Source organism: Dryobates pubescens, chromosome 7, assembly GCF_014839835.1.
Source record: "Dryobates pubescens isolate bDryPub1 chromosome 7, bDryPub1.pri, whole genome shotgun sequence".
In the NCBI taxonomy this organism is placed as follows: Eukaryota; Metazoa; Chordata; class Aves; order Piciformes; family Picidae; genus Dryobates; species Dryobates pubescens.
The window spans coordinates 18941061-18962911 of record NC_071618.1 but is presented as its reverse complement, the minus strand read 5'-3'; the positions used below and the strand labels follow the sequence as shown (position 1 = coordinate 18962911).

General features: G+C 35.8%; 1 protein-coding gene across 1 annotated transcript in view; it reads left to right on the top strand.

The window, feature by feature from the left end:
• GPC5 (glypican 5) overlaps positions 1–21851 on the top strand; it is a 729150-nt gene that overhangs the window by 418749 nt on the left and 288550 nt on the right. The window contains 1 exon segment of the mRNA XM_054163173.1: positions 17314–17333. Within this exon segment, the coding sequence (XP_054019148.1) occupies positions 17314–17333 (20 nt within the window).

Below are 21851 nucleotides of genomic sequence, written 5' to 3'. Positions count from 1 at the left end.
AGTCAATGGCAACATTCCCGTTTACTTCACTGGGAGTCAGAATTGCCTCCAGAAATATGAGCTGAATATGAATAAAAGAAAAAGTATTTAGCTTCATGATACAGCATCTTATGTTTATGTAGAGCCTGTCTTCCATGAGGAAGGGCTTTAGAAACTTTGTATGATAAAGAGTTCCTGTTTCTCTGAAATGCAAGTGCATCAAAGATGAAAGGTATAAACTTTTCAACATAGCAATTCAGCAACCTATAGCTGTTCACTACAGAAAACGTACAGTTATTACAATGACAGAACTACTTAAATCACAATTTGGTGGGGAAAATCATATTTTGAGAAGAGTGTCAATGTACGTAATAAACACTATTGATGTCCTTTGAAATTCTACTCCTGAAACAGTTCATGATCTAATGCTATACTTTACACTGCCGTAACAGCTGGTTCAGGAAGAAAAGAGTCAACTGAATATCTCTTTGCCACATTTCTTAGAAAATATGTTATTCAACTTTTTGCATTATTTATAGTTCAGAGACATTTGGAGTTTCTAGAACCATTAAGGGAAAAAAAAATTGTGTCATTTAAGAGAATTTTGTTTGCCTCATTCATGTACTTACAACATTCAGACTGGATAAGTCTACAAGTGTGTATGTACCAAAAATATATTTTTATTTTTTGTCTCCTTAGATAGGGAAAAATGCTGTCCTCTTTTATTTATTGCATGTTTTCCAGATAATAAATTGGGAAGGGGAAAAAAAAAGGAAAAAAGAAAAAAAAAGGAAAAAAGAAAAAAAAAAAGATACAAATTGTAAAATATGAAGCTCATATGAACAAACAATCTGGGATATGAAACTTACTTTTACGGAAATACCTTGTGTTTTTAAAAGACAATATTAAACTTTATTTAAAAAGAAATCCCATGGTTGGCAGGATCTTTACTGGATCCTAAAATATTGCATTAAACTGTGATTACATAAATAATGAAATGTCTGTGGTGGAGGCTTTATTAAATATTTAAGGAATGGTAATATAATTGAATATGTTTCTGAAATCCAGCAAAATTGTGTGATTTCTAATGAATCAACATGTTGTTGCTGACCAGAACTGCTTCACTTTTTGAATATAGAATTCTCCCAAAGTAGCTTAGATACATTATATTTTGGGTAGGGGAAAAAAAAAGGGTTTGGAATACAATTGGAAAGAGACCCAACACTGTAGCCCTCGGTACCTCTACAGAACTACAAACCAGATGACAAGTCTTTGGAAAGCACTGAAATAATGACAACGAGGATACAAGTTTGATTTTAAGAGCTTCTTATGGACTATCTGACTGCACAGCAAATTCCAAGCAAAATAAAGTAAGAAGATGTGATTGAATAAGACTCACCACCTGAAAAAAAAAATCTATTCTGTTTTAATTCTCTAAGCTACTGTGTACAATATAGAATATCTCCATTTTAAATAAATGCCTTTATTTTGTAATTTATACACATAAATAAAGAAATGTAGAGGATGGCTCATCTGAACTGTTTAACATCTTGAAAGATGGGGTTCGGAACACAAGCCCTATGAGGAGAGGCTGAGGGAGCTGGGGTTGCTTAGCCTGGAGAAGAGGAGACTCAGGGGAGACCTTATTACTCTCTACAACTACCTGAAGGGAGGTTGTAGACAGACGGATGTTGGTCTCTTCTCCTAGGCAGCCAGTACCAGAACAAGAGGACACAGTCTCAGGCTGCACCAGGGGAGGTTCAGGCTGGATGTTAGGAAAAAGTTCTATACAGAGAGAGTGATTGCCCATTGGAATGGGCTGCCTGGGGAGGTGGTGGAGTCGCCAACATTGGCGGTTTTCAGGAGGAGACTTGATGGGGTGCTTGGTGCCGTGGGTTAGTTGTTTAGGTGGTGTTGGATTGGTTGATGGGTTGGACACGATGATCTTGAAGGTCTCTTCCAACCTGGTTTATTCTATGTATTCTATAATTTTAATGCATTACTTGAAAACAAAGATCTAAAATTCCTACATATTGTGTGATATGGGACAAATTACTCGTGTCCTTACTTTTTCTCCTGCAAAGCATAGTATACATCAAAATTTGTAATTTAGTATTTTTATAAAATGTGCTGTATATTACTACTGTATCATTAAATAGCAAGGTATGACTTTGCTGAAGGATAAGTTGTTAAAATACAACTGTCTGCTATTTTCTTGAATTTATATTTAATTTCTGTTTGCCCTAACTTTGTCAATTACTTTTATGAGGTCATTTTGTAGAAAATACTTATCTTAAACTCTTCACCTATGCAGTAGTTGGAGCAGGTCTCCAACTACTTCCTCGTGGATTACAGGGTAACTATTCTGCTCCCTGAATCCATCTGCCAGCTCAGGAGGCCAGAAGACAATCTATCCTGCTATTAAAAATTGAGGCAAAGAAGGTGTTAAGTACCTCTGCCTTTTCCTCATCTTTAGTTACAATATTCCCCTTCATGTCCACCAAAGAGTGGAAGTTGTCCTTGCCCCTCCTTTTGCCATTAATATATTTATAAAAACATTTTTTTTGGTCCTTCACAGCAATGACCAGTCCAAGCTCTAAATGGACTTTTGCCTTTCTAATTTTTCTTCCCACATGACCTAGCAACATCTTTAAACATTTCATGGGTTACCTCTCCTTTCTTGCAAAGATGATACACCCTCTTTTTTCCCCTTAATTTGTTCAGAAGCTCATTGTCCATCCAGACTGGCCATCTACCTTGTCGGCTTATCTTCCAGCACATTGGGATGGTGTCCTGGAGAGGCATTAACAAGCCAGCTAAACCTTTTTGAGCCACTGCCCTTTCTCCTCCCTCTCTATTTTGCAGGGTCCGGGTTTGAGGTCAAGGAGCCAACAGGCAGGTGTCATAAAGGCTGCCTGGAAGGGGTGGAAACTGGACCCCAAACCTCATGTTTCAGAGAGGCAACTGCACATTTCAGATCCTATTTGGGAAAGTGTGTGCATTTTTGCCTGCCAGACAACATATTGAACTGATTGGTGGGATTTGAATAGCTAATGTGCCATTCAATTTTCAGAAAGGGAATTTATAGGGGAAGATTTCAAGATTCAACATGTGGCAATTAGCTTCTTTTGTCCTAGCAGCATAGTGTCTCCCTCTCTCTCATTTCCTCTGATTTGGATACTACCTTTGGATTATTCCTGCCCTTTGGATTACAACTATGAGCTCAGAGCATTGGTTTATCCAGCAAAGGTTTTGGAAGTTAACATCTCAGTGGTTCATGAGTAACTTGTGCTAATTTACCTGGTTATTCCTAAGGTTTATAGCTTGTCTACCTGTTGGTTAGCTCCGTTGTGAACCCAAGGTTGTCCGTCTCGCCACCCAGGGCAGCATTGCTCTTTGTTTCTTGCATATAAGATGTTTCCAGTTTGTTCCTCTGTATTCCAAGTTGTGATTTTTCTAGACTGTTATTCTACTGTTTATTAGCATCCTATCATTGACTGGGCAAATGAACCTGAATCAAATTGGCTCTGAAGAATTTTTTTTATATATTTAATAAATCATATTCATATTTTATCATATTTCCAGCTTTTCAATTTTATAAAAACTATTATCAGACAGCCTGCTTCTGTGTCTTCAAGATTTCTTTCTTGAAATAGCTCCAGCCCTCCTGGACCCCTTTGTTTTTAAGGACTGTTTCCCAATGTACCTTCTGAGTTAGTTCCTTAAGCAATCTGAAATCTACCCTCCAGAAGCCCAGAGTGGAGGTTTTGTTGAAAACGTTACTGTCCAAGAACAGTTACAAAACAGTAAGTGGCTTATTGTATTCTAGGTTATATAACTCATTTAAAATGAAATATCGTGGTCAGTCTTCTTTGATTGTAGTTGTGCTTTATCCAGTATTGCAGAAAAGCTCCTGAAGATATTTGCTACAAAAGTTAAGACGTTACTGAACATCTGAATTCTGCCACTCAGTGAACTGCTAAAACTCAAAGGTACTGCTAAAGATAAAAAGGCAGCTAAATGCTGAGCATTATCATGTTGCTTACCTTTTTGCAGTTTCAGATAAAAACAATACCAGTTTCAGCAAAAATCATTCCTAGTTCCTCAATGTTCTGTGCTGTTGTTATCATAGTTGCTGCTATGATTAGAGGCTGCTGTTTTGGAATTTTATGTCAGCTGAATGGTTCTCTTCTGTAAATTTTTTCTGTAACTGGACTTTGAAAGACTTCATTGCAGATGGCTTGATTTTTTTGTTGTTACCAAAATAAAGTGACATTTATATTAACTTGTGAGTAAGTAGTAATAAAATTGGTAGGTGGAACACTCCTCATGAAGAGTATAAACTCCTCATTTAATTATTAATTAAAACAGGACAAGGGGCAATGTGTGCAAGCTGGAGCATAGAAGACTCCATGTGAACATAAGAAAAAAATTTTTTACTATGAGGATGACAAAACACTGGACCAAGCTTCCCAGAGAGGTTGTGGTGTCTCCTTCTCTGAAGACATTCAAAACCCACCTAGACTCATTCCTATGTGACCTACTCTAGGTGATCCTGCTCTGGCAGGGCAGTTGAACTAGAAGATCTTTTGAGGTCCTTTCCAAGCCCTAGTATTCTGTGATTTTGTGACTCTGTGATATTTACATAAAATTTAAATATTTATTCAAACCATCTACTATTTCAGATCTGGAGATATAATTTTATTTGTATTTTCTACAAAGCTAAATTTTTACTACATTCTTTTTATTCAGTTGGAGGTAGCATATCTAATATTTAAAATTATACATTAAAACATTGAAACTATTCTAGGGAAGGTTTTATGCATGACTTTTGACCGAAGAATGTATTCTCACTGTATTTAAATGCTTGAAGTTGAGTCTAATTTTCTGAAGGAACAAATAGCAAAAATTACATTAAAATGTTGCGTTTTCTTCAGTAAGACCAGAGGTATTTGCATCATATGCAATCATATAGGCCTTCACAGACATTTTACTGAACAAAAGCTGGTTAACTGGACATTTGTTTTTTAAATTGTATTTGACAGGATGTTGTGTATTCCAAATGTATGTTTATAGAGATTATGCCAGAATGACAGTTTTAAATATTAATTAGCTGTTCAAACATGTTGCATATCAAAGCACATCTGGTCTGTGGTAAAATGTGAAAGAAATAGCACACCACCTTTTAAGATAGGTTGATAGGGTCACAAATATCAGCTTGTTCCTATCTCCACTTAGGGAGGTTTATCAGCATCTCACTTTTTATGACATAATTTGTGTTTTAGAAGCCATTATAACATATGCTGACATGCCAAATTTTCTCAACAAACAGTTGTTACCTGAGTGGTGGAGTGAAGCTTTAGGACTGGAATATCTGGAACTGTTTTTTCGTTCCTGTTCCCAGGGGGTTCAAACTTGCATCCCTCATGAGTGTCTGACAGTTCTCAAGCTACTGACTGCAAAGGTATATGAGATCTTTCTGCTAAATTCATGCCATTGCACAGCCAGAAATGTTAGGCAGAAACAGAAGTCCTAATAGTTCAGCTGGATAAAGTAAGCATTCCCATGGGAGAAGAAAATTCCCAGGAAGGCTTCTTTGTTTTGTTTGTCCAAAAGCTCCCCAATGCGGCGCATAAAAGCTTTTGTTGTAGATCAGTTGAACCCCATACTCATTGTCTGAGAGGTTACGTAAAGGTGAATTCTTGGACTCCAGTCTATGCAATTTTACATAAACCCATTTCCGGTTTTAAGGTTAAAGGTCTTAGGTCCCTTAGAGCCAAACCAATTGCCATAAAACTTTCATTTATTTATGTCTTCAGTAGGATTCAGGACAGGTAAAATTTTTACTTGTAAGTGAAGTCAGACTTCCATATAAAGTGGAAATGTTTTCTTTTGGTGTGATTTTTCAACCTCAGAAATCCTTATAAGATATTGTGTTGGGTTACGCACATCCTGAAACTGGGGAGGGGGCAGGCTTGTGAGAGCCTTGCTCTCCCTGGAGGGGGTTTTCCCCCTGGGAAACTGAGTTAGTCTTCCCCTCCCAGTCCACCAAGCCTATAAAAAGGAAGACGCTGCAGCCATTTGCTCTCTTTTATTTCTGCCTTGTGGCTCCGAAAAAGAGTTGCTGCTGGCTTCCTGGTTCCACATGGTCAGGCTTGGGCTTCCTCCTCCCTGCTACATCCACACCTCTTCAAAGGACTCCAAAGGACTGGTTTTGTACACATATTTTCCCCATCCATCCTTGTTCCTTACCCTTGCGAATCCTTCCTGTTATTGTTTTTTTTTATATATATATAGCTATAGATATATATTTTAAAGAACATTTTTACCTCTCTATTTCCAAATGGACTCCAAATGATTTCTCAATAGATTTGCTCCTTCTCTTTCTTTTTCTCTCAATTGGGAAAGAGGAGGGGGGAGCTGGGGAGGGATTCTCTGCCTTGTCCCCCATCTGAACTCTTATATCCCAGTGAAGGCTCAAACCTCCACAGATATGGAACTAGAAATTTCATGAAACATGCATAAAGGAAGGTCTGAAATAGGACTGCAACTACATAAATAGTTTCAAGAAAAGTGATAAGTCATCATGCATTTTTTGATGTAACGTCCTCCAGTATTACTAGCAGATATATTCCAGATACTTTTTTATATCCGAATCAGAATTAAGTGCTGAGATACTAGAAACAAAATACTACCTTTAAATAATTGTTTCTTTCTAATTGAGGTTATTTGGTATGCAATTCTAAGAAATTAATATGAAATAATAAAAATTATACTGAACATTCGTGGAAATAATAACTTGTGGTTATAATGGAAATAGAGACAAGAGTCTTAATAGCAAAAGCAGAAATGAAAGAACCTATAATTTCCTTTGCAAGGTTCAGCAATAATAGAACATAACAGAAAATCTCCAGAACCTGATAGCTGATTTGCTACTAATGCCTTAATATTAGACAATATGTTTTGAATTATTATATATTTTGTCTGATTATAATAATTTTTATGTATAATGTTATGATTTGTGACAAAACATTATTAAATCAGATTTACATTATGATTTAAATATTCTTTTTTCTTGAACAGATTTAAGTTTTGCTAGAGTAAGTACTAATGGACAACTTGAGTAAATTCTTCCATCTGTAAAAGATGAACAGTGATATATGTGAAGAATAACCTGAAGTTTGCACTGTTTCCTATACATTGCCCTTTGACAAATCTGTGAAATATTTCATACATGCTTGCAAACAAATGGGCACTTGAAGAAATAATTTCCAAACATTTGAAAATAATGTTCTTAATATATTTCCTTCATTATAACTCCCTTCCTCTTTTCTGTAAAATTCCAATTTTCTTTCAATAAATTCTAAATACTACAGTATTTACATTTTTCTGAAGGAAAGATTGATTATCAGTCAAGTAATTGATGAAGTTTTGCCACAGTAAAACTCCAGATTGTAGACACATACAATAAAGTAAGACAATGCAAGGCTTTGATTTGGTTGTCCTAAGATGATCAGGTAGAGCCCACACAGAGTGTCTGTGTGTGGTCAACTCTGCTGGGTTCTGGGGAGCCTCCACTGACCATAGCAGTTATTATACCTGCTTATAGATAGTTCATTTGCTTCTAGACATGGTTCATTTGCTATACTATGGTGTTTAATGCTTTTCAAAATTCAGCAGTTTCTTGGAGTATCTCCTTCTGCTGGTCCCGAAGCACAGGCATCTCTTGTAAGACTTCTGAAATATCTGTCAGTCCCAATAGATTTTGGTTTCCTAAATGACACTTGGTGCTTTGACTATATGTATTTTAGGGTTATACATTTTTATCAAAGACAATGGTGGTCAAGGATTTATTCCACTCAACATCTTCTCGTGGGCTTTGCCACTATAGCTAATGTTCTAGACTAAATATTGAAGCCTATTCCTACATCACCTTTTCTTAAAATAATTAGTCTTTGCAGCAACCAAGCAGTAAGTCTAATGAATTTCCCCTGTGGCTGCAACCTCCCTACAAGAAGATATTTAAATGTTTCTTTTGGTTACCATTAAAAAGATGCTTGGAAAAACAACAATTTCTCAACTGAGGTGAAATCTTTGAGAAATGACAACTAAAGTAATTATTCAATAGTCAAATAGTTTTATTAACTGTATATAGCTTGCATCACAAATGCTTACAGATAGAAAGATAAAGTAATATTCAGACTAAGAAATCACAATTATGGTAGTATATTAAGTCCTATTTGATGATGGTTATTTCTCATTTTTAGAAAGTTGAACACACTGCAGTACAGCTGAGTATAACAGCTTCTCAGAATTTTGGTACTATGTGAGGCTGTTTAAATTCAATGGTCACTAAATAGACAATAAATCGCTCCTTGTACTGAAAGCAGATTTAGAGATGTAAGCTCCCTTTTAAAAAAAAAAAAGAGTTATTCTTAGGGCACTTTCTAAACAGCTGAGAGTTGCATTTACTATATGACACTCAGATGATTCATATGACATTTTCTCCTTTTATTAACTGAATGTTTTGAAATGGGCATTTTTGGTGAGAAAAGTGAAAGAAAAATCTATTTACATTACCAGGCAGAACATCAGAGCTAATTTAAGTACTAAGAAACTTAAGAACACTGCGAGTGTTTTGGGACAGAAGCATTTTCTAATTTCTTCACAAGGAATAATCTTTTGATGGCAGGTAGTAACATGAAAATCATTTTTCCCCCTAATAGGGTTAATGTTCCAAAAACAGTCTAGGTACTTCCTGAACAAAAATGTTTAATATTCTGGATTATGTACCACTTATCTTGGATTTAATGATATCTGCCTTCCTTCCCCCTCTCCCCTACCCTCCCCACCCCTAGATGCTTAGTTTGAGGAATTATGCTTGAAATGTATATTTTTCCATTTTTTCTCTTTGCATTTACTCAAGTAACTAACTTGCAATGTATCACAGCTGTCATCATAATGAAAGAAAACACCATAATGCAGAAGAACTTAGTAAATTCAATTATATAGAAGATGCAGTGAAATTATTTTTGGTAGAAATGCACCTGCTGAGGCTGCCTGATAGGGTAGTCCACAATTAGATACTGTGTAAAAAAGTTATTAAAAAGTTCATTTAGACAATTTATCCCTCAAGTGTGTCAGAGGCCTATTTCCCTGAAGGAAATCTCTGAAGAAATATTCATTTCAAAAGTAAAGGTAGATTATGCAATCTGTCCTAATAAAGGTAAAGTGAAGACACGAATTGTCTTTTTTTTTTTAGTGAAGGTCTATAAGATTTCATAGATGGATGGGATCAAGTCTCCAGTGAACTATATAGCCTTGGTCCATAGGTCTAAGACCAACAAAAAAAGATGTGAATTTCTTGAAGGAATGAAAGCCCAACCCAACAGTTCAAATATCAGTCTCTCTAATTACCATTCCACTGACATTGGATTTCATTGGTAGAAATAACAGAGTCACAAAAGGAGTTGACTGCAGAAAATGCCCCAGTAATATGAGTGAAGGCATAATCTGCCTTCACTGAAAAGCCATACTGCTTGCATTTTGAAGACAACTTCTCCACCCCATTATTACCAAAAAGAGTAATGTATTTCATGTGAATGACCTTCTGATGCAGATCTCACTGTTTCTCGTTTGTGTTACATCCAGCAACTGTGCTAACATGAAGTTTTTCATAAAAAATATTCATACTCAGAATTATTTTACCACATTTTGCCTATTCACATTCCTAAGGTAACTATATTGAGTTTGGCTGAGCTGGAGTCAATTCTCCACAAAACATCTTTCTAGTGCTGTGTTTTGCAGTGTTTTGGCTACTGCTAAACAATCATCCAGGCTGTGCCTCTCCAACATTTCCTCACCCCAGGAGTATGCTGAGGACTGGGCAAGATCTTGGGAGGGGAAACAGCCAAGCCAGCTGACCCAAACTAGCCAAAGAGGTATTCCATGCCATATGACATCAGCTCAGATATGAGAATGAAGTGAAAGGAGGAAGTGGAGGGATACTTATCAATGGAGTCTGTCCTTCAGAGTAATTGTTACATGGAGACCTATGCTTCTCAAGACAATCACCATCTGCTGATGTGAAGTAGAGAATAACATCTCTGCTTTTGCTTTCACTTTCTGTGCATGGTCTTTGCTTGTTGTGATTATGATTATGATTATGATGATGATGATGATTAGTAGCAGTAGTGGTGGCAAATTGCTTCTATTTTATTTCTGGCTTTTGTTATTTTTTCTGCTCTCTCCTGTCCATCCAAGAACAGGAGTGATAGAGTGACTTTGGTGGGCATTTGGCCCCCAGTCAGAGCCAAACCACCACAGTAACACAGCATTTCTGGAGATCAGGTCTTCCTGACTGCTAGTTATTACTCTGGTGTTTTTAGCAGCTTATTTTGCTTACAAGTTACAGTAGATCACCTGTTTGTTTTTTTTCTCATAAATGAAAGTGATTGCTGTAGTAAAGATGACAATTTTGTTCAGTTTATATTTTGAGTTTAAGAGATGCTTGATATTTTTAGCCATTAATTTGAAAAACTCTTCTTTTGTGTTGTTTCAGTGGTGATTCCCAGCAGTGAGAAAAACAAACGCAGACCATTTTCTTCAGCATGGTATTGTCAACTGCATGTTTTAAGTGAGTTTGAATATTATCACAGTAAAAAGATGACTTGTACCTCTGGGAGTTTTAAACTTTGAAGAGCATTTGTCCATGAAGGATGTATCAAAAAAAGAGTAATATCTTCTTTGTGTCGAGGAATAACAATTCACTTCTTAAAGCTGGACAGCAGATGGCCAGCATGTCATTGGTATTATTCTTCTATAAATGCATCTATAAAAATCTAGTAGAAACATATATACACAGAATTCTTTAACAACTTCCCAAATATTATTATACTTGTAATTAAAAAAAATGGTTCTCCTAGAAGGCTTTCTAAATGATCTCTTTTCAATAAATATATTGAACAAATAAAATAAAGTATATGCATAAAAATTAACATATTTTAGGTATAGGTTTAGAAAACATATTCTCTATGTGTTATTTGGATAAAAATAATTTCATTGTGATACTTAAAAGAAAGCACACGATAATTCATATTAATACATTGTCAGCAGAAACCATAGACTCCTGTGGTAAATAGACAAGTCAATAACTTTTTAAAAAGATATGCTCTTGAATTGATTTGCTTAGAGAATATGACTTTGAGTATGTCAGTAGAAGATGGAGTCTGACTTAATAAACTGTGTTCTGAATGGCTTCCCAGAAGAATTTTGCTTCTATTTCAAATCAAACATGGCAAATATTTGAACCTCTTCCCCTCCCCACTACCCAGCTCTTGGCTCAAAGTGATGTTAGCCTTGCCAAAACTAATGAATTTATGTGATATTTGGGTTTGGTGGCTGCATTTGTATAAGCATCACTATTTTTTGGCATCTTACAATGCCTCTCTGAAACATGATAAGTTTCAACCACTAATTGAGATTTGCGGTTCGTTTGTATTTGCAAAATATCATGCTGGGCAATTTTCATAAATACTTCACAGTATCACATATCTTAGATGTTGGAAAGGACCTCAAGAGATTATTTGATCCAACTCCCCTGCCAAAGCAGGATCACTTAGGGTAGTCCACACAGGAATATACCCAGGTGGATTTTGAAAGTCTCCAGAGAAATAGACATCATAACATCCCTGGAACCTGTTCCAGTACTCCATCACCCTCACTGTAAAGAAGTTTCTCCTCATGCTGCAGTGAAATATTCTATGTTGAAGCTTGAACACATTGTTTTTTGTCTTATTACTGTGTGTCACCGAAAAGAGATTGGCACCCTCCACTTAACACCCACCCCTCAGATATTTATAAACATTGATGAGATCCCCTCTCAGTGTTCTCTTTTCAAGACTAAACAGCCCCAGGGATCTCTTCATAGGGCAGATGAGCAAGTCCCTTAATCATCCTCATGGCTCTCCATTGGATTCTCTCTAGCAGTTCCGTGTCTCTCTTACTTTTTTATTATTTTCATTTGCAACTGAAAATGAATAATATGCACATTTTACCTAGCTTAATGATTTTCACCCTTGTTTTGTAACAAATATAAAGATAGACATAACTGAAGATTCAGTAGTGCTATTAGTAGAAAGGAGAACCCTATTTCTACACAGAAAACAAAACAAAAACAAACAAAAAAAAGATATTTTAATTATTGTATTACAGAATCATTTAAGTTGGAAAAGACTCTTGAGATCATTGAGTCCAAGCATTAATCCAGCACTGCCAAATCTGTCACTGGGCCATGTTCCTAAGCACCACATCTATACATATTAAAAACTCCAGTGGATGGTTGCTAAGTCACTTCTGTGGGTGGCCTTTTCCAATGGATGACAACCATTTTTGTTGAAATTTTTGCTAATAGCCAGCCTAATTCTCTTCTGGCACAATGTGAGGTCATTTCCCACCTGATCTTACTTTGTTCTGTAGCATATATATGGAAGGGATTTGAATAACTATCAGAATAATGTCCATATGAAGAGTTCAAAACTGCTCCTCAAAAATAATGAAGGAGTCTCAAACTGGTCAGTGAGAATAATTATGTAAATCCTGTTAATAATTAAATAATAGGTTATTCAATAACAAACATAAAACAATTAAATTTCGTGGCTTTTTATAGCACTATGTTTGCCCTTGCATTCATTAATAATTAATGTAAGCAATACCACCAACAACAACGACAAAACCAACAAAGACAAATAAACCTTCAATACATGTTGGTTAACTCCTGAAAAGGTTAAGAACATCAAATTTTCAAATATCATGACCTAACTTTAATGACCCAGTAATAGGCTGACATTTGCAGTATTGTTTTTATGTAGAAACACATCACATGCAGAGATCAGCAAGTGCAATGTAACTGCTTATCTCAAAGGAGAAAACTAAGTAATAATGGTACAAGAGAGGTTAATAACAGGTACAGGTCCAGCCTGACTTTTATCAGTCTGTTTATAAAATGAACTGGGAATTGCTGTCAGCTAGATTGGAAAACAGAGAGGAGAAATAGATACATATGGGAGATATCAGTCAGAGTGAAGACTGGTCTGTGTGAAGGTTGTTCACAAGGTTACTTGCTCTGACGTAATGGAAAGCTGGAATTTGCATCTCAAAGCTTTGTTCCTTTCTCAACATAGTGTCACATAAGTTGTCCACCCTGGGGTTTTAATTTCACAGATGTCTAAGCTCATTTAGAAATTAAAGTGCAATAATCTGTGATCCACACTGTATTTTACCGTACTGATTTTTCTAGGCAAATGCTACATGGTGATTGTTTTGTTTACACATCAAAATTGTACTCCAAGTTAGAGACTATTTTTTGTTTACCTCATCTGTGCATTTATATGAAGGTCAGAACATTGTCTATTTTTTTTTTTTTAAAGTTTCTGTTCTGGTTTTTTTGAGCAAAATATTTTGATTTTTTTAATATTCTTAAACTTTTTGGTCTTCTATGATCTCTGATCAGTTTAGCTGGGTGACAGATGCTTTGTAAAGATTTAAATTTTGTCCTTCTTTTTTGTTAACAGGGATATTTTCCTTTAAGGTACTCACTGTCAGTGAAAAAGAAAAAAAAAAAAAAACCCAAAACATTTTACTGTTCAGGAAGCCTTTCAGCACTTTAACTGTAGTGTGAATTCTAATTAAAAAGTGTATTGTTGATTTACTAGAGGAAATTATTTAGCTATTTTTACTTGTGTATTGTGCTTCAAGATATATTAAAAAATATAAACTTGATCATTCCAGGTTGTGCTTGGTGAGATGGAAGACAGAAACAAGCAAACATCTGATCAGCAAAACTTGATCCAAAATTAGCATGTAAGCACATGGTTGCACACACCCACCCCACCCCTTACTAGAGGCACAATTGAAAAAAATTAAGAAAAATAAAAAGAAGATATTTATGATCTTTATTCATGGGTCCTCCAGCTTCAACAAGTCCAAGGAAATAAATATTATTTGGAAATTTCCCTTGGAAGCATCTTGATTTTTCCTTTGTGGATTATGTGCAACAGTTCTGGAGCTTCAGAAACTGTCCTGCTGAACAGGAGCCTTGCTACTAAAGATAGGCAGTTGGAACAGATCTCACTTTTGCAGCTGTAGAAATGTTTTGTGGAACATGCTTTCAAACTGTTCAAAAATTCATGACTTGAAATTACATCCCCAAAACATAATACAGATTGTGGAACTTCATTACAATGCTCAGTTGGCACAATTCAGTTTGTGAGTGGCATAGAATCATAGAATGGTAGGGGTTAGCAGGGACCTTGGGAGATCATCGAGTCTACTCCCCCTGCTGAAGCAGGATTACCTAGGGCATGTACACAGGAATGCATCCACACAAGTCTTGAACTTTGCTAGATAAGGATCACAGGATCACAGGATGTTAGGGGTTGGAAGGGACCTTTTAAGATCATTGAGTCCAACCCCCTGCCAGAGCAGGACCATGGAAAGAGAATCCACAGCCTCTCTGGGCAGCCTATTCCAGTGCTCAGTCACAATTACAGTATTTTTTTTTCCTCATACTGAGGTGGAGATTTCTGTGTTTCACTTTGAATCCCTTCTCCTCTCACAGGACACCACTGAAAAGAATAGCACCTTAGAATCACAGAATCAATAAGGTTGGAAAAGACCTCAAGGATCATCAAGTCCAACCTGTCACTCAAGACCTCATGACTACTAAACTGTGGCACCAAGTGCCACATCCAATCCCCTCTTGAACACCTTCAGGGATGGTGACTCCACCTCCTCCCTGGGCAGCACATTCCAACAGATAACAACTCTCTCTGTGAAGAACTTTCTCCTCACCTCAAGCCTAAACTTTCCCTGGCACACCTTCTTGATGCCCACCCTTGACATATTTATAAACATGTTGCAGGGTTACACAAACATATCTGATAGATGTACCACTCCAGGTCACCTTATAGTGTTTTCCTAGACACCAAAGACCTTTTACACATTTTCAATAATTTTAAAAATAGCAAAAAACCAAACATTCCACCATTATCTATAAACCTAATAGTTAGGCACAAATCCCTGTGTCTGAATATTTTTTTTCCTCTTGTCTATACTGTTTGTTGATGGTTGGCCAGAAAATATTATTAGATGCAGGGGGTTGAAGGCAGACCCCCTCCCCACCATGGGCAAAATAACAACTCAGACAAAATGGATTGCAAAAGTGATGGGAAGTTTAAATAGAAAGCAGTGAATGTTTACAGAGACCCAGAAGCGCAGTGACAAGGAAAGATCCCAAAACAGACCCAGAGACATCCCATCCCCACCTGAGCGTATACCCAAGACCCCCAGGGCTCCTTCCTCCCCACCTCCCACTCCACTGCTAGGTTAGTCTCAGCTGGCCAGATATGAGACTGCTCATCCCCATCCCCCTGGCCTTGGGCCTAGCCAGCCCCAAGGCCGGGAGGCATCTCCTCAGTTACCAGGTGACGGAGGAGGAAGAAAGAGAAAGTGCCAGACCCCGCACTGGATTTTATAGTGGTGCAAAGAATTATGGTAAGAAACACCTAGATTCCTGTGTCTGCCCACTGGGCTGGACCTCTGGACACAGGAAGCACCTCATGTAGCAGAGGGCACCCAGCCCAAACTGCAACATTAGATCAATAGAACTACATTAAAATACAATATGATACAAAGGAGCATTGAAGAGCATTGTACCCTATGCTGATTTATAGTTACATTTTAAAAAGTAAAGAAGAATGAAAAGGAAAATGGCATGTTCTGACTGAAGTTTTTATAGCTTTGTTATTGCTAGTAAATCATCTGTTCCATTCTCACTTATATGCAAATATAGTTTCCTTAATAAAAACTTTTCTTAAGAAAGAACAATGTATAATAATTACAAATCTTGCAGGATGATTACCATGAAATATACCATATCAGAGGCAAATTGCTCATAAGCCAGTTTATTCAGATTTCCCTTGTGTAAAGACCTGGAACTTCTGCAGTTTCAAGTCTCTACAGCATAGCTGCAGGCAGTGTTAGGGATTAATAATAGAAATGATCCTATATACCTTTTGTGATTGGTGTTTTTGAAAGCAGTGTCTAACTATGACTGAGTGTGATATTCATCTCACTTGCATACCAGATGACTGCAGAGTCATTTGTATCTGATCTAATTACCCTTACATATCTTTACTAAGGAAAGAAGTAGACATTCCTAGAATGCATCTCATTCTGCTACATACAGCTAGAACTAGACTGAATTGCCTAAATTCAAGGGCTTAAAGTAATTTTTGGTGCCTTAAGACATCCAAAACTTGGGGGATTGGCAGATGTTTGAAACTGCTTTCCTGACATTCTGCAAGATTTTTGCCCTGCTAGCACATCATTGGAAGGCCATGTGGGATATCTTAGCCCAGATGTTGCTAGATATGTTTAATCAATGTAATTGAGTCCCTGGAATTGAGGGGAATCATTGCCTAGATGAGCCCGTATCTCTCTACTGTCTGTGGAAGAAGCCTTTGGAGTTAGCTTGGAATGTGTATTTGATCCAATGAATCCTCATCGGAAACTGCAAAATGGCTTTAACACTGTGAGACTTGACGTTAAACTGGAGTATGCAGCTCCCTGAACTTGAGATGAACTGTAAGTGTACCAATGGCTGCACAACAATGAGAACTTGATGAGAAACAAGTACTAGAAAACTTCTGTAGTTGCAAAATGGTGGTGTGGCTGTTCAGTAAGACACCAGCAGGACAGAGCTAAAAAAATAGAAATCTTATTCAGTTAAAAAAAAATGCATAAGTCCCCAACCTGCGTTAAAGACTTTATTTTGTACACCTTCTTTTTTCCTTGTCCACTGGGAACTGCAAGATTCTTCAGAGCAGAGAGACTTTTCAGATCATTGTACTGAAAAGGCTTTTAATAAATACTGCAGCAACGACACCTGCAAGACATAGTGCTCTGAACTGCAATCAGTGAAAAAAGAGGGTGTCTCTGTGCTATGAGAAATGAGCTTAATTTACCACAGGATCCTCCTACAAAGTGAAAGATCATTCTTCTATTTTCTTCCAAAAGTTCTGTTGCATTTGAAAACAGGATATTCTCTAGAGATTGATGAAATATTAAGAAGGATTTTTGTGTACTTTGGGTCTTTCATTTATACTGAATATAATAATGAAATCTACAGTAAACTGAGTAATGGAAAAACAGAAAGATGGAATTGCATGTATAGAATAGCAGAGAATGTGCTTCCATTCTCATTGATTTCAGAAAGAACTGGACAAAGATACAACATGGCATGTTGGAATATATGTATTTATATATTTAATTCAGTAAATGAATAAGTGGGAACTGTTGTGACAGAAATGCATATATAGTGGTACACAAGTTAAAACAGATTCATCCATTTTATATAACTGTTAATTGTAAGAAGAATTCACTAGCCTATTCATAGAGCAGAATAATGATTTAATATTTCTAAGAACTGTTGAAATAAATGTAAAAAAAAATCAAAACAGAAATGTACACATACAGAAATATATGTGCTATATACATGCACTTCAAGACTAGATTACTAAGATAGCCTTTGTCTATGTCTGCAATATATAAAATTTGCATAAACTAATGGAGACTTACTCTTTAAAGGGAATCATTCCCCTCTGTCAGTATATGTATATGTACAGTGTTTGTGAATTCCTCTGTACATACAGTGTTTGCATACATATCAGCACCCCACACAGAAGATCCCACCTAGATTTCAATAACATGACAAGTTTTTCTCATTTTGTTAACAGAGAAATTCTTTAGTAGTAAGAACAAGCATCAAAAGTGTTAATTATAGTTATCCACACTGATTTTGCTTTACTTGTTCCCAGTCTCCAGATTTAAATTAACAAAAAGAACAAAAACTTTCTCCAAGTACATTATGCAAGTTAGCAATATGACCTTCTTTCCTTTTCACACACTGTAATAGAGGCCTCTGAAAGACATATTCTATGTGGTATCTATCAGCACTTCAAAGCCATTTATTGCATGGTAGATTTAAGTTTAGCTTAATCAATGTTTGATGTAATGAAAATCTCTTGACAGAAATTGGTATGCTTAGAAATAAGTCTCTGATGCTTCATTATATATTCACAGAAAGGTGAAATTTATGGTGATTATTCACACCTCTGAAATATGTCTCATTGGATTAACAGATATAATTAGCATTCACATTTATGAAAATCAGCTGAACAATACTTTATTTCCTAGCACAGGTAAAATTATTATTGCTAATAATATTTTATTCCAGGATCAAAAATAATGAAAATACTATTATTGTGTAAAATAGCATTTACTGTACTTTATTTATCACTGATTTAAGACACCAAACTTTTCTATCACTCTGAAAGCCTTTGATGATTTAAATTAACCAAGTACAAGAACACGTATACTTTCTTCAACACCATAGACTCATACCCTAAACCATTAGGGAAACCATGTCAAAAAGATATTTCCTGTGCCAAAGGGACACTATGACTACTGTCATAGTAAATTTTACATAAACAAATCTGGAAGTGTGTATTTCACATTCCAAGGAAGGGCAACAAAACTGGTGAAGGATCTAGAGGACAAGTCTTACAACCACAGTTGTTTAGCCTGGAGGAAAGAAGGTTCAAGGGAAACTTTCTTTGTCTACAACTACCTGAAAGAAGGGTGTAGTGAGGTGTGTCTCCTCTCCCAGGCAACAAGTGATAGGACAGGAGGAAATGGCCTTAGGGCACACCAGGGGAGGTTTAGATTACACGTGAGAGAAAAAATCTTCATCTGAAAGGTTTTCAAGAATTGGAACAGGCTGCCAAGGGAAGCGACTAAGTCAGTACCTTGGAGATATTTAAAAACTTATTGACATAGTTTAGTGGTGGACTTGGCAGTATTAAGTTTATGGCTGGACTCAATGATCTTGAAGAACTTTCTGAATTTGCATCCACCATTTATAATGAAACAATTTACCAGAAGTTTTTGCTTTGCTAGAAACATTTATTTTCCAAATTATGGCCAGTTAGTAATCAGTTGTTCTTGTAGGAAAATTATATTTAGATTAATTAGACTTTTACCTTAAATTGATTTTTATCCATTGTATGTGTTTATAGAAAAACATATTTTATACAACCCAGTCTTTTGCCTACCTAAAAGAGGTCAAACTCTTTTTATCTTTTTACATAAAATAAGTTCTTTAACACCTTTCTCAGTGATGTACCTTTCTGTACTAAACGCAATCGGAAACAATAATTTTTAATATTTAAAAATGTGTGCTTACAGAGTTCTGTAAATTTGCATTGAAAATACTTAATGTGATACATCCAGAATAATACTTACTATTCTCCAGCATTGCTGTGTCTTGAAGATTCTTAGTCACTTGCAGTGACTAAGGCATTTCAATGAAAACTCTATTGGAATAGTTTTTCCTGGCCCTCCAACAGGATTTCCTCTTCTACCAGATCTCATTCCTAACACAACTTGATAATACTATATCAACAATTAACATATTTAGTTTTTTCAATTAAAAAAAAAAAAAAATCAGTTTAGTCCATTTTTTGACCAGAGGATTTGTCACCTCGCACAGCAGTCTTTGCAACATTTTGGTGTGTCATTTGACTCAGCGATGTTATTTAACTATATGTCTCTATTATTTTTGTAAGTCAGATACAACTTTATTGCACTGCGCCTTTGCCTACAAATTTATTGATCTCTGTTTAATGTTAATACTCACCATATAAGGATATATCCCTAATACATAAGCCATTTAAAAGTCACAACTACAAACATTTTTAAAAGGATAAATCCTTACTCTTTCAAAAGACAGTGTTTATCACCTTAGCACAAGCTCTAAAAATGCCTGTGCTCTGTGAACAGAAAAGATTTATGGAGTGCTTAATTATACAGAATTGGGAAATCTCTCTGCCTTCTCTGTAAGGTATTTCTGGACCCCCTGGAACACTAATATTCAACAAGATGCATTTGGAATGTGCATTAAAGTTAACATATGGAAAAGCTCAGCTCTTGTGGTCTGTGTGAATGTTTTGTGTTACTCATCTCATTAGAAGCAAATTCCAAGAAGGCTGAGTTGTGAAAACACTGTTATTTCAAGACTGGGCACAAAGGATTGCTTTCAGATTGTATTTTCAGGAAGAGTTAAAGTTGCGTCTGAATTTCAGTGTCTTCACTTGCTCAATTTTACTGCTTTTGTAATATTTGACTGTAGCCTAAGGAATAGCTTTCAGTTTTGCATTTGCTGTCATTTGGAACAGATTAATATCATACCCTAGCTAATCAGATTGCCATGTCATATAACAATTTCATTGTTTGCACTACATATGTGGATTCAGTTAAATAATTGAGCTGCTGGAAATATATTTAGTGTATTTGTATTAATGTCAGTACTGTAAAAATATGGTAAAGCAATCATTTTGTAAAGCTTTCTGGCTTTTTTTTTTTTTTTTGAGTCCAAAGTGTCTTATTTTCTGCATTTCTGGAATATCTTTCTTAGCATACAATTTTTTTTTTCTCTCTTTAAGAATGCTTCTATGATGGTTTTATTTTCTGTCAAATGTTAATTTTTTCATATACCCTTGTAAGTATCCAATAACTTACTGCAAGACAAATTATATCAGCTGCCCTTATTATCAGTAATTTCTAAAAGCTTTTTTAGTAGTAATGACTATATGATTTCACATTCTCCCAGTATTGCTCTAGGAGTTGGAGACACCATACTCCTGTCAGGCGTTGCTGGCTGCTGAAACCACTTGACCCACTTGACTTCAAATAAGCATTGAACTTGGAAATTAGCAAACTCCTAAAACAGGCATGATAAGAATATATACAGGAGATTTTGGTGGTGGTGGCAGCTTTGTTTGTTTGTTTGGCTGTTTTTTTTTAAAAAAAGTATTTATTAATATCTATGAAGACTCTTATTTCCTATTAAAATATACAATGGCACTTACAGAAAGTACAACTCGACAATCCTTGGTTTATTTTTTCTTTTACTGTTGCTTTCTGGTACAGAACAAGTTACAGTGAAATTGGCTTTCTGTCAGCTTAATGAATATTAATGTATTGGGTGCAGCCAAGCATCACTCTACATGATCCATCTTTAAAGGTAAAGACATTGTGCAGGAAGGTCACAATTTATTTGTTGTTCATGCATTCTTTCATCATTGGAAAGGAATCATTATTTAAACACTGAGCACATTCATGAATTGATAAAAAAATGTTGTGGATTCTCTGCTTACAAAATTTAAACTGGCAAAGGTTGTAAAGCTGCCAAAAATATAGGGAGGCAATTTTTTTCTTTTTTCATTTTCTCTAGCAACTGATACATTTTAATATTTTTCCAACATGGAATGGTTCAATTAATTTAAAAAAAAATAAAAGTATGGAAAGATCTAATGATGTGCTTATTTAAGCATATTCTGTAACAAATATATTTAATACCTGTAGATTTGCATCTGTGTAAAAGTAGTTTGAAATCTAACTTGGGTCAACATCATTCACTTGTCAAGACTGATGCAGTTATAAATTCTCAACATCTTGGAAGAGTTTCAGAAGCAAAATCTTTATTAGGCTTTCATTTTGAATGCAAGCCAAATGTATTCCAGGTTCCAAAAGGCACAGTTCATTCCCTTTTGCACTTTCTCTAGATCTGATACAAGAAGGACTATGACAGAAGCTGTTTGTGATAATTTTTGTAATTCAATTTTTCAGATATCCTTATTAATCCATATCAAGATTAATCAAAATCAAATTAATCCAGAAAGACAGAAACAAACTTCAAATTGGAATATAACAATAGCGTCGCAGAGTGTACCCCTCCCTAACACCATTAGGGG